Genomic DNA, 13,040 nt, shown 5'->3' on the forward strand with positions numbered 1-13,040 from the left:
CAAAAATATGTCGAGTCATCACATTCCTGGGTTCCGTATCATAGCTCATTATTGACCTGAATCGACACGTACAACCACACCTATCATCATTAATTTCACACACCTAAAGCGGGGCAAATATCTAAACTGCTGGGGAACTTTCCTCATATAAAGACTTTTAATTGTACCTGGGACCATTCTGCATATTATCCTACTTTTGGCAGGTGTGCCCTGCCTCTTATAGCACTAGAGTAGCAGACATACATCACATATCAAAGTCTAAAATAACAGAAATCATAACCAAAAGTCAGGTGCAGCATATTCGGAGAAAACAGCGAGACCTGAAAGACTCTTTTCACATAACGGTCTCTCTTGACACTTTGCTAGTTTCTCATCTCCATTTTCCTTCGAGTATTAGTGAGGAGTGCCCCGGTTCCCTGGTCGTTCCCATGGTGACGTACCCATCAATGCCAGGCATGTGCAAACACTGCAGCCTGAGCTAACAGTTTGGACTCTTCCTGCTTGCTTGTCTCTCTTTGAGACCTCCACAAGCCCGTATGCTGGTTCTCTGTTTAAAAACTCCACTCCAGCCAGTGTCAGAAGAGACAAAGGGCACTCTGGCAGGTCTCTATTTGAGTTGGCAGTGCTCCACGGGCTGATCAGAAAAAAAACATTTTGGAGTAAAGAACTCCATCTTGGGGTAAGGCAGCCCAGACGAAACCATAGCGTAGAGCCCTACTTGTTCCAAGAAGACGGCAAAACATTAAGAAGAACCATGAAATCTTCCAAACAATGGTCAGCATAAAAGCCCTGGCTTCCCACGGTGATTTACTGTACAACAGAGCGCGGACACGCAGGCCAACAATCGACCAACAAAGACAGACACTGGCACAGGTGAATCAGCCAATCAGCGCTCAGGAAAATGTGCTTGGAATGACTCGTGAAAAGCTAACGCTCTTCAAAAAGAGCTGTGTGAAACATTCCTCATCTTTACCGATCAACACAAATCCACAAATTGAGACAGAAACAGTGCTGGAGTGAAAAGAGACAAAGGGAGATTATCAGAACTTTGGAGATCACGAGGTTAATTCCAAATCTTGACCCAGTGCGACTGCAGGCCAATGGAGGATCAGGAATTCTGATGAAGGTCTTACCAACCCATCAATTGGAGACAAAAGGCCAAGTGGTGTTTTGTTACCTCTGCTAAGGAGGTTATGTTTTCATCACTGTGTGTTATTACCTTCGCGACATTACACAAAAACCGTGTAAAGCCAAGACAAACGTCATTATATAAGAGATGTTTCTAATTATGTGGAATATTTTCCTTTTACCCTTATTTCCCCCCATATTTCCGATTCTTACACAACAGCACTTTGACACAGTAATCCACCCGTGCCTCAATCACTTCTCGGATGAATTACAGTAATGCACTTTACTTTGGAGTCAGCCAGCCCTCGCTCAAACTTCTCCACTTGGTTCAAAATACTCCTCCTCACCTCATAAATGGAACACACAAGAGGGAGCAGACAACTCTGGCCTTCCTCCACAGGCTGCCGCTGCATTTTAGAGTTCATTTCAAGATTCTGCTATTTGTTTTGAGATCTCCAAAGGGTCTTTACCCGCCTAACCTCTATGAGGTGTTCCATCCCTACGTTCCAGTTCGGAACCTCAGAGGGGATCAAGATTTTTCAATCACTGGTCCCGAACTAGAGATTGACCTTGCAGTGCACACGAGACAAACGCAATCACTGGCAATCTTTGAAAGCCAAATTAAAACCCATTGTTTGTTTGTTTGTCTGTCTTCTTCTTCTTTTCCTTTCGGCTTGTCCCGTTCAGGGTCGCCACAGAGTGTCATCTTTTTCCATCTAAGCCTATCTCGTGCAACCTTCTCTCTAACACCCACTGTCCTCTTGTCCTCCCTCACAACAGCCATCAACCTTTTCTTTGGTCTTCCTCTCACTCCTTTGCCTGGCAGCTCCATCCTCAGCACCCTTCCACCAACATACTCACTCTCTCACCTCTGGACACGTGCAAACCATCGAAGTCTGCTCTTGCTCACCTTGTCTCCAAAACATCCAACTTTGGCTGCCCCTCTCATGAGTTCATTTCTAATCCTATCCAACCTGTTCACACCAACCTCAGCACCTTCATTTCTGCTACCTCCAGTTCTGCTACCTGTTCTTTCTTCGGTGCCACCGTCTCTAATCCGTACATCATGGCCGGCCTCACCACTGTTTTATAAACTTTGCAAGCGGATACTCTTCTGTCACATAGAACACCAGACACCTTCCGCCAACTGTTCCACCCCGCTTGGACCGTTTCTTCACTTCTTTACCACACTCTCCATTGCTCTGTATTGTTGACCCCAAGTATTTGAAGTCATCCACCCTCGCCATCTCTTCTCCCTGGAGCTTCACTCCTCCTCCGGCCCTCACATTCACGCACATATATTGAGTTTTACTTCGGCTAATCTTCATTCCTCTTCTTTCCAGTGCGTGCCTCCATCTTTCTAATTGTTCCTCCGCCTGCTCTCTGCTTTCACTGCAGATCACAATATCATCTGCGAACATCATAGTCCAAGGGGATTCCAGTCCAATAACCTCATCTGTCTGCTTATCCATTACTACCACAATCAGGAAGGGGCTAAGCGTGGATCCCTAATGCAGTCCCACCTCCACTTTAAATTCTTCTGACACACCAATGGCACACCTCACCCCTGTTCTGCTGCCCTCATACATGTCCTGTACTATTCTAACATATTGTATGTATTGTTTTAAAACTATCTGTAGGTGCAACTGTCTTGTTTTATGTTCAATTTGTATTTGTGTACAGCACTTTGTTTAAACAATTGATTTTTCAAAGTGCTCTATCAATAAAATTTAGTAGTGGAGTAACTTTATTGTCATGCCTGTTTTAGATACAAGACATAAAACATACCTGAAATTGTATTCCTCTCAGACCTGCCGTGCTACTTCTGCTTAATATTGCCTACATTGTAACGGTAAAACGAGGTTTATTGAGGAGTTGTGTGTCTATTAAGATGTTACTTACAAATTTGGATTGCTTTGAACTGGTTTGAGGTTTAGCTATTTAATTTATTAGGTGTTCAGTGGCACAGTTCGTCTAAAAGACCGGGCATGCTCCACGGCTTTAGACCGTCGGTTTGCTGACTGGGAGTAGGATATTTTGGCTGCCGTCCTTCTCGTAGAGTCTGGAGGGGAGCGAGGGGGCAGATCAGACACAAACAGGACGGTTCATCATTCGCATAGCAGGCAGGCTGAAAGCCAATGCCGCCGTGACTATTGCACTGCAACTATAAAGAGGACAAACAAAAAGATGCAATAAAAAGTCTAAATGAGAAGATCATTTTGTCAAAGTAAGTATCGATTATCCTACCAACTTAATTAGTGTGATCCAAGCATAGCTAACAGAGTTTTAGCCACATAAAGGTCTGCCAATAGTCCTTTCTTATAAGTGTAGAAAGTACTGCAAAAACAAATGTGACTAAAATGCTTTTCACCTCCATACTAAGCGCAGCGCATTCCTGACCTATGCACACAGACAGGCGGGAAGCTCTGTACATTGGCTTGCACCCAGTCGCACAGTTTGTGTTTAGACAAAGATTCTCTCTCTCTCTGCTTCCTGGAATCTGTGAGTTTACAAAGAGCAGAGCAGCTGATCTGAGAGGAGGCGCGGACATGCACCGGGAAGGCACTGGAGGGACATTGCGGCTCTTGGAGAACAAAAGAGCGGCTAACAGCTGGTTCTCATATCAGATTGGGGCAGTGATGATCATAGTCCAGGCTCACTCATTTTGTTATTTTGAGTTGTGTGTGACCAGATATCAAATTACACCCACTCTGGCTGCACGATGTCAAACCTTTTTTCTTTGCTTTACGAAGAAGCCCACTTCGTTGAAACGATTGTTAACCACAACTGTGGCCCCGTTTCCTTCATTTATCTATAGAATAGCAGCAAGGCTCATGGTGTTGGTTTAATGTGCAATGGATATAAAAAGTACACACACTTTTGTTCAGATCCTAGAATATTGTGTAATTAAAAAAATTATACCAAGATAGTTGATTTCAAAACTGTTTCCACCATCAATGTTACTTATAACCTTTAAAAAAAAATGCAGATTTTTGAAAGCTAAGGAAAAATAACCAAGATAATTGGGTTGCAAAACTGTGCACACCCACTTATGACTTGGATGTGACTGTTCAGAATTAACCAAAAACAAACTCCTGTTAATCACGAGTTAGCACACACCTGCCATCAGTTAAAGTGCATCGGCTTGACCTCGCATAAAGTTTAACTGTTGTCCTACACGTCTCACACTGGAACCACATCCTGCACGCTATAGCACAGAGTATAAATTATTTGGAACTCTTACAAAACAATGACGTGGAAAAATGCCACTTAGTAGTGAGCTGCTTTTCTGAATTCCAACAAGGCTATTTTGAAATGAAGAATACTGAAACTTAACTAACAAGGCACAAATGTTTCTACAAGGTAAGCAAAGGGACGGATTGCTGTGCGCAACTAGATCGTTGGCCCCACAGTTCTGAGGACTGGGGGTCAAATACCAGCCCCGCCTGTGTGGAGTTTGCAAAAACAAACAAAAAAAACAACATTAATTTAACAGCTTTAATCCCTTCTTTTCTGCTTTTTCGTTTTGAACAGTGGTATCGGTCCTCGTTTCACCGCTTGGCTGCCTCATACACAACCAGTTGCTACACTTGCAAAGCTGATGTTGATTTGCTGTTGAGTTACAACGCTTACAGCCACACTAAAATATTTCTACTTAGTGAAATAAGATTATTGTGACTTCCAAAGATGTTGGACACCTGAAATTACAAGCCTTCATCAAAATATTCTGGGTCAAATGTCCAAAGGCGTTTGGACCGCTGTCATAAATTGTGCAAATGTACCTAATGTTATGACAGGTAAATGTACTGACAATAATTGTATAAATCAGTGATTCTGCTTGGAAGAGTACCAGTCGTGGTACACGTGTGCCATTTGGTACTTAAATAATGCATAATGTTCCAGTAACTAAAACCTTTTTTTTTTTATTCATAGTTTAGATGTATTGAAATTTTAAGTGAAATACTTACATTTTATTTTTGAGATATTCCTTTTTAAAATATGACTTTAAATGAGGTGGCGCGGTGGATCAGATGGAAAGCGTTGGCCTCACAGTTCTGAGGTCCCGGGTTCGATCCCAGCCCCGCTTGTGTGGAGTTTGCATGTTCTTCCCGTGCCTGTGTGGGTTTTCTCCAGGCACTGCGGTTTCCTCCCACATCTCCAAAACATGTAACATTAATTGGACACTCTAAATTGCCCCGAGGTGTGATTGTGAGTGTGGCTGTCTGTCTCTATGTGCCCTGTGACTGGCTGGCAACCAGTTCAGTGTGTACCCCCCCTCCTGCCTGTTGACATCTGGGATAGGCTCCAGCACTCCCGTGACCCTCGTGAGGATAAGCGGCAAAGAAAATGGATGGATGGACTTTAAATGAATCAGGCATTCACCAAATATAAAAAAATAATATACTGACAAATACAGCAAGATATTGGAGGAGTTGAACAGTGTAATTAGCATTTTAGTGGATTAGGTGAAAATTACTTAAAAAAAAAAAACCTGTGGATTATAGTTTTAAGAATACAGACGTATTTCATTTTGCTATATTCAAACTGAGTTAATTTTCATTGTTAGTGTTAAATGTGCATAATACAGTTGACCCCCACAAAGTTGCATTTCATCACATGTGGTTTTACCTAGAACCAGATTCCCCACCCACAAGTTTATTTTCAGTGTTTTTTCTTCCTTTTATATATATTTCAAAAATTTTTGGGGGGGAGGGAGTGCATACCTTAAGAACGCTTATTGGTGGTATAAGCGAGGGTCCACTATATTTCAGTGTCTTACAATATTAGAATATTACTTCTTAGGATGTTGGTATTACTAGCTAAGTAGTTTTTAAGGTGTTTTTTCCCCCCACATGGTACAAACAGTGAAAACCACTTTTTCCATTTCCTATCATTTTAAATGGGACAGGTAAGGGCGTTCAAAAGACCTCGAAAATGGGTCTACAGTCATAGCCTCTGAATTGCATTACTGATTATTAAAACACCTCAGTAAGCCTTTCACCAAATAATGAGGTAGAAGCACAACTTTTACGGGCGCTTGCATGGAGCCCAGAAAGCAGTGCCCAGACATTTTGCTGTGCAGAAGCGGGGCCACTGTTGATGCACGGGGGCCGATGCCGCTTTACGAGCTCTGCCGTCGCTGAAACAGCAGTAAAGAGGGAAAGCTGCTTTAATTTGAACAAGCTGTGGGTAGGGACCTGCCCATCCCAAATGCTTAATATATAGCTACGAAAACTTGGCTTTCACATGAAAGGGAAATTTTGTTCATGCAGATTTTTAGCTCCAAAATGTGGCCATTATATGTAAACGACTGTCAACAAGGTTTGACATTACTTAGAGCTCAACATTGTTTCACTGACAATTGTCATCTGCGAGTTTGTTTTAAATGTCAAACTCTCATTATAAAAACACCCTGTACCCCATGTGGCACGATAATGATGTGTTTTGTCACTAACACAGCAGTGCTACAACTGCCTGGGTTGCCGGACTAGAAGTCATTGCATTCAAGCTGTGTGTTTTAGGTTTGTAGTAAAAAGATGGGAAATGGAAAAAAATAAAAACGTTGAATTTGTTCTTTAAATAAAGATGATGTATTACTAGGAATTGGAATCTCTGCAAAGGAGCAGCTGTCCAAATATGACGCAAATCACATTAGTTAAGTGCTGTGATGAAATGAGATAACAAAATGGGAGAGGGGAAGAATTTCAGAGAAAATTCCTATGCTAATTCAAAGCAGTAAGAAAATAATCTGTGTGCAGGGCGAGGAAGTGGGAATTTTTTTTTTAACTTGGAAAACATTAAAATCAACTTTCACTCGCTTTCACTGCCACGTAGACCAGAGGATACCAATGCATTCACAGCGCTACTGTATGCAGCCATAAAGCACGATGAGCAAGAATGGAAAATAAGATGATGGGTTGAATAAAGGCTTGCTGAGGGCACAACATGACTTGACCAAAGACTAGTTTTCATGGGAGGTGGAACAGAGTTCAAAATGGTTTGGCTCATACCTTGAGAATGTATTGCGGGCGTAGTGCATGATACTGTCAAAATCGTAGACTTCTCCCAAAGAATCCACCTCTCCAGGCTCCATTTTCAAAAAGTTGTACTCCTGTCCTGTGAAGGGCCAAAAGAAACCGTGTTAAACTTAGTAATGTCCACTCACTGGACACAACATTAGGTACACCTGCTGAATGTAATAGACCGCTCCAGTACCAGTTGTGTGTAGATGAGGATCCTGGCATATTAATTTATCATTAGTGTGCTTACAATTTGCATCAGTGTACTGCGGAAAAATTTGGATACATAATGTTCTATTCAGCTCATGAGGACTTTGCCGTTGTTACAAAGCGTACCTGGCTGAATGTTGTCTCTGATAATGCTGACGTGTTCGTCTCGATCGGGCCGCGTGTGTTCGTGCCAAAACCCAATCACATGACCCAGCTCGTGCACTACAATCCCGAACTTGTCGCAGTTCTTTCCAATAGATATAGCCTGGGGGCCTCCTCCACGGCGGCCCACGTAGGAGCAGCACCTGCCGAGCAAGAGACATAAACACAGAGGCAGTTTTAGCCGGATGAGAATATTGTGCCTGGATTGAACGGCTTTGCAAATTAAACTACAATGAGCGAACGAGAATGGAGTTCTTGAATCCACTCATCCACATTATGGGGGAGCCACATGAGGATAATCCACGTATAGAGCAGTGACATTTATCCATTCATTGGTCTGCCGCTGCAGATGTGGAGGGCACAGCCCTTTCTCGCTGCGTGACATTCAAATGTTCGGCAAGGTTGCGCCGAGGACGGGCAGACTCATCGTGGCCCCGCGAGCCAGACTCCGCTCTCTAATTACCACCAGCCCAACCAGGCCCTCCTGAGAGACGCCTTGAACTTTGCAAAGGACAGAGGGAGGCCTGCTCTATATACGTCAGTCAGACATACCCGCTGCTAACGGCTGCCGCCCGCGTGGATAATGCCATCTCTGCTGCACCTGGGGCCGGTAACAAAGTCACAAATAGCTAGCAACGGTTGGCTAGGAAAGGTTTTGTCTAAGAGATGACATCGTCTTTTGTCTGGTGCTCAATGATACAGTAGGTGAGCATATGTGAAGGCACAAATGTTGTAGTCCAAAATCTTTCCATCTCAAATCTTTTTAGAATCCATCATCCTAAATAATCGTACCCGCTGCCCCCCTCCTCACCCTGAATTATTATTAGGATTATTTTGACTAACATGCATTTTTTTCTCTCATCCTCTCCTTGTAAGTGCACTAGAGTAAGTTGAGGGTGTGCCATTTCACACACAAATTACTTTTTGTCACATTTGTTAAAACTTTCAGTATCATCTGATAGTCGTACATGAGTGAAAAGAGTTGTAAAAACAAACCCAAATATTATTCTATTCCTCTTTTATGGTTACACACCTTTGTGGATAAGTTATGCTGGCTGTGGTTAACGTTGTCTTGTTTACAGTGTATCATTATCATCACTATCGTTTTTCACACTTGGTCAAATTTCGTCTGTCTCGCAAAACAAAGCAAAAACAAACAAAAAAAAGTTTGTAACATGAAAAAACACACAAGGTATCAATGTAGTCTTAAAATGAAAAATCCACCCCAACAAACTTGTGAATGGTCTCTTAGCAACAACAAACTTTCCCACTCTGTTTAAAGGGGAAACACTGGGTGGACACTGTGAACGTCAATAAAATGGAGTAAACAGGGCTGAGCGGAGGCTGCGGAAGTCTCCCTGCGGGGCGCAGTGGTGTGCAACATGCGTGACACAAAAGCTTAGTGACTGATGCGCTGTGATGAAGAGATACAGGAAGCGTTCCTGGCCACTGAATGGCCCAGTCTCTCGGAGGACTGGTAGGAATCTGAAATAACAGCTCACGCAGAGACCGGGAAGAGAAGAACAATGGTGAAAAGGCTGCCGAGCACGGAACAAGGAAAACCACATAGGCGTTGAATCATTAGCCGGAGCTGAAGAAGGCCGAGCAGAGCTTGGCAGAACCACGAACCCCACTGACTCACCCACACGGTCGGTAGGTGAAGACAATGTAGCTCTCCTCCTGCGTCCTCTCAATGAAGGTCACACAGGTGTGCTTCTCCCAGTGCCGCATGGCTTGGCGGAATATCGCTCGCTGACTGCCTGAATAGGACCAGACAGATGGTGAGATCATGCGAGTTGGACACACACATTGGGGGGGTGCAAAGAAAAATACAGCATGCGTCATCACTAAATCTTCAGAAGCTTGGTCAGTTATGGTTATCTAAAATGGTTTCATATGTTACAGAACACACCGGTGCAACATATGTGTTTTTCAGATCACGTTTGTGTCTCAAAGTTGTTTTTTTATACACGACGTTCCCTTTCATGAAGTTGAAATGAAATGCCGTATCAAGATATCGAAACATCTGTACTGCATTAAAAGCCCGTGTGATTATTTTCATAAGGAGGCGTATCTTACCACTAAAATTGCCACTGATGACATATGGAATAACACCTTCAGGCCAAACGCGCTCGGGTCGGGACGTGGCAGCCCGTTTCCTGCGGCGAGAGCCTTGTCTGTTTTGGCTATTCTGGTAGCTTGAGTCTGAAAAAGTAAAATTGAGATCGAAAGGGAACTCGATCAAGTGAATACACCACAAAAATACGATCGGTATCAATGGCAACAATGTATTGTGTGCCACTTATTATAATAATAGTGACAATACAAAAAGCATCTGATGTGATCGCATAAATTCAACTGATTTAGACCCTGGCATTTACAGGTTTTTATTCAAATCTTTTGCTCTGAATTATTAAAGCCTAAATCTTTGTCCATTTTTATTATTATTCGTTGTCTACGTCCTTCACAAACATACTGTATTATGCGTTCACCTAAACGTGACAATTTTAATAAACATCCTAAAAAACAGCAGGAAAAACAGACATTCATCATACTGTATTATCATCATTATAATTCTCTTTTCATCAATTTAACACTGTGTATTTTGCTTTTCCTCCTTCCTTACTTAAGACATCTGGTTAAGAGTTACAAGCCTTATTGAGTAGTGTGGGTCTGAAACAAATACAGAATGTTAATCAAGTCTCATCCTGCTGTTTTAAAGGTATTCCTAAACCTACATCAGCACTTTTTTCAACTCACACTTTACCTCCAGTTAAAAAAAAAAAAAAAAATCACATGCAGGCCACAGCATGAATGTGCTTGTTGGGACACGCACTACTGTAGTTTATAGAATTGGGAATCTCCCGGCTGTTTTCTAAACACCAGTTTTCCACTTAGGAACATTATTTACCGAACAATATACAGCAATTACACATGATTGTATATTAGTAATGAGTTTAAAACTTCAAAACCTCCAATGACACTTTATGCAAGACATTGCAGTGAATCACCTGAGAAACTGATACCATGCTGACATTTTTAATCCATCGAGAGCACTTCTGTCCAACCCAAGGCCCGGGGGCCAGATCTGGCTCACTGCATGATTTTATGTGGCCCGTGGAGGCAAATCATGTGTATCAATTTCCATGATTGTTTGTTCAAATCTGTACCAAAATTTCAAATTGTCATATTGTAAATGATATTTTTGACTGTTACAAACATTTTTGTGTTAACCAAACAACAATAGTTGGAAAAAAAACATTACCCTTGATTTCTGATTCCAAAACTAGTTCATAAATTTAATGTTTAAGTATGATGAGGTAGTTAAAGAGTTTTATCGTTTCACAGCCATAACGGCCCTTTCAGGAAAACCATAAGTACAATGTGGCCCACGATAAAAATTAGTTTGACACCCCTGATCTAGAGCAATAATAGGAAATGCTTTGCCAGAGTCATTGCAGTGAAATTCCATCTTGGTTTGCATTGTTTTTACCTGTGTTTGTGCGATTGACAGTCTGGACCGTTCTGGTGGCCAAATCTATGATTCGGTCTACTTTAAATGATCGTAAGTCCTCCTCATCTAGGGCTATGTCTCCGAGAAAGGCAGCTGAAAGAGACAAAAGAAAAATGGCACAGGTCGGATGACTGCTAAGTAGAAGTCCACATTGTGAAGCGCCACTCGCCTGAGGCTTTTCCTGCCGCTCAGACTGAGTAGGCCGCATGGATGGCTTGTCAACGTATAAAAATAAAAAAACTTCATTGACTCCTTACTTACCGTGACAGAGAAAGAGAGACATGAATGTTTGGTTAGCAGGAAGGTCGGCTTGTCTGGGCTCAAAATTACAGGATAGAAATGTCAGCAATGTATTGGTGAGTTACGGGGGTCGGCTGCAGATTCTTGAAATGAAAAAGTATGAACTAAGAAACCTGGCTGTATGCACAATTAATCGTGACAAGTTAAGACCAGATTTACTAGACGACTACACACTGCGTGCATGGACAGTTAATGAGAGCCATCAAATGTGATACGACACACTGACACAGCCTCCGTGAAGAAATATGGGGCACCTTGATTGTATTAGCTTTTTTTAATGAGGCCAAGGAGAGGGGGGAAAAATAACCAAACACTCCCACTTTATGAGGAATGCGCTTTACGGGATTCCTTACTAAATGCCCCATTTCTATGCAGGAAGGGCTCAGGGTTCTCTCCACAGGGACAAGGCGCTCACTTTAACAAGCTTTTAACACCAGCACGTTTCCTCAATTTATGGCCTGACTTGTATGCAGGCACCGGTGGGGGGAGGTGACGGAGGTTTTCGGGTTTGAGCGCGCGGGGGGGGGGGCCTTCAGAAGGCAAAGTAGTGCCTCTGAAATCCGTTACTGAACCGGGAGATAAACACGAGAGCGGAAGGCAAGAAAGATGGCATCGTACCCGCACTGCTGCTGTGAATAGAGAAGGCAGATGTGCAGCGGAGAGAAAATGACAACCCTCTGCATGTGCGTTTCCAGTCTTGGGAAGTGGACCAGAGAACAATTAAATCGAGAACGTAATGCCAGTTATTTTTTGTGGTTGTATTTTTAACTTCAATGTGTCATCCCTGATAAAAACTATATTTACCGAGACACAAGCCAGAATCGTCAGATCTGTAGATAAGTGCATTTTTTCTTTAGTACAGAAAGAAAAGTGATGTAAAGCAGAAAATGTAAAAAAAAAAAAAAAAAAAAAAGGAAAAGGCACGGAACTCTGTTGGAAACAAGAAAAGCATGACATTTTTTGCAGGCAGTATGATGTCCAAAGGATACAGTTCCTACATAAATGACAGTTGAAAGACACCAGACGACAATGACAAAATCATGTATTAAAATTTATTTTAATTCCCATCGGTAACTTAGACCAGATAAATAATTTCCGATCGTGAGAGCTACATTTTAGCTAATTTGGCCAACTTTGTTTCAGCACTATAAGCCTCAAAATTTTTTTTTTCTTCTTTGAGGAACATTTTTGCTAATCATTTCTTTATTTGAGGAGCAACTTTGTAATTTTGTGTTTCATGAGGCATAAAATCGGCTACTGAGTGGCTCTTTGGTTGGGAAGTCAAACCTCAAGGTGACGTGAAAAGGTGCTTTCATTTGAACTTTACTGCTGTAAAGATGGCAATGTATAGCATAAAATCTTTTCGACTCCACTTTCAGTAACAGACATCATTGCACGATGGTGAGTATTGTTTTTTTTTTTTTTTTCAAGTCCTGATGTTGAAACTACTACTTTACAAAATTGGACATCAAAAAGCGCTCCTTAAATCCATGTGTGTATATATGGATATATACCCACACAAATACATTTACACACATACTTATTTATGAAGTAATCTGGTTTTCACTAACAGTGAGGATGACTTTCAAGCATCCGAAGCAAAAACCAGAATCCAAAGAAGCCCTTACGCTCGTGTGGATTGTTTTTCTTCACGCAGAACACACAACAGTCGCCATCGAACGAAGACTAAATCAAAAACTGAAAAG

General features: G+C 42.1%; 1 protein-coding gene across 1 annotated transcript in view; it reads right to left on the bottom strand.

Annotated features, from left to right (window-relative positions):
• Positions 1 to 13,040, bottom strand: part of bmp1a (bone morphogenetic protein 1a) — a 38,290-nt gene that overhangs the window by 15,679 nt on the left and 9,571 nt on the right. The window contains exons 2-6 of the mRNA XM_061816035.1: positions 11,014 to 11,127; positions 9,600 to 9,725; positions 9,163 to 9,280; positions 7,485 to 7,663; positions 7,140 to 7,245 (exon numbers count right to left, since the gene is read on the bottom strand). Coding sequence (XP_061672019.1) covers positions 7,140 to 7,245; positions 7,485 to 7,663; positions 9,163 to 9,280; positions 9,600 to 9,725; positions 11,014 to 11,127 — 643 coding nt within the window. The remainder of the gene's footprint in view (positions 1 to 7,139; positions 7,246 to 7,484; positions 7,664 to 9,162; positions 9,281 to 9,599; positions 9,726 to 11,013; positions 11,128 to 13,040) is intronic.

Source organism: Syngnathoides biaculeatus, chromosome 4, assembly GCF_019802595.1.
Source record: "Syngnathoides biaculeatus isolate LvHL_M chromosome 4, ASM1980259v1, whole genome shotgun sequence".
Classification (NCBI taxonomy): Eukaryota; Metazoa; Chordata; class Actinopteri; order Syngnathiformes; family Syngnathidae; genus Syngnathoides; species Syngnathoides biaculeatus.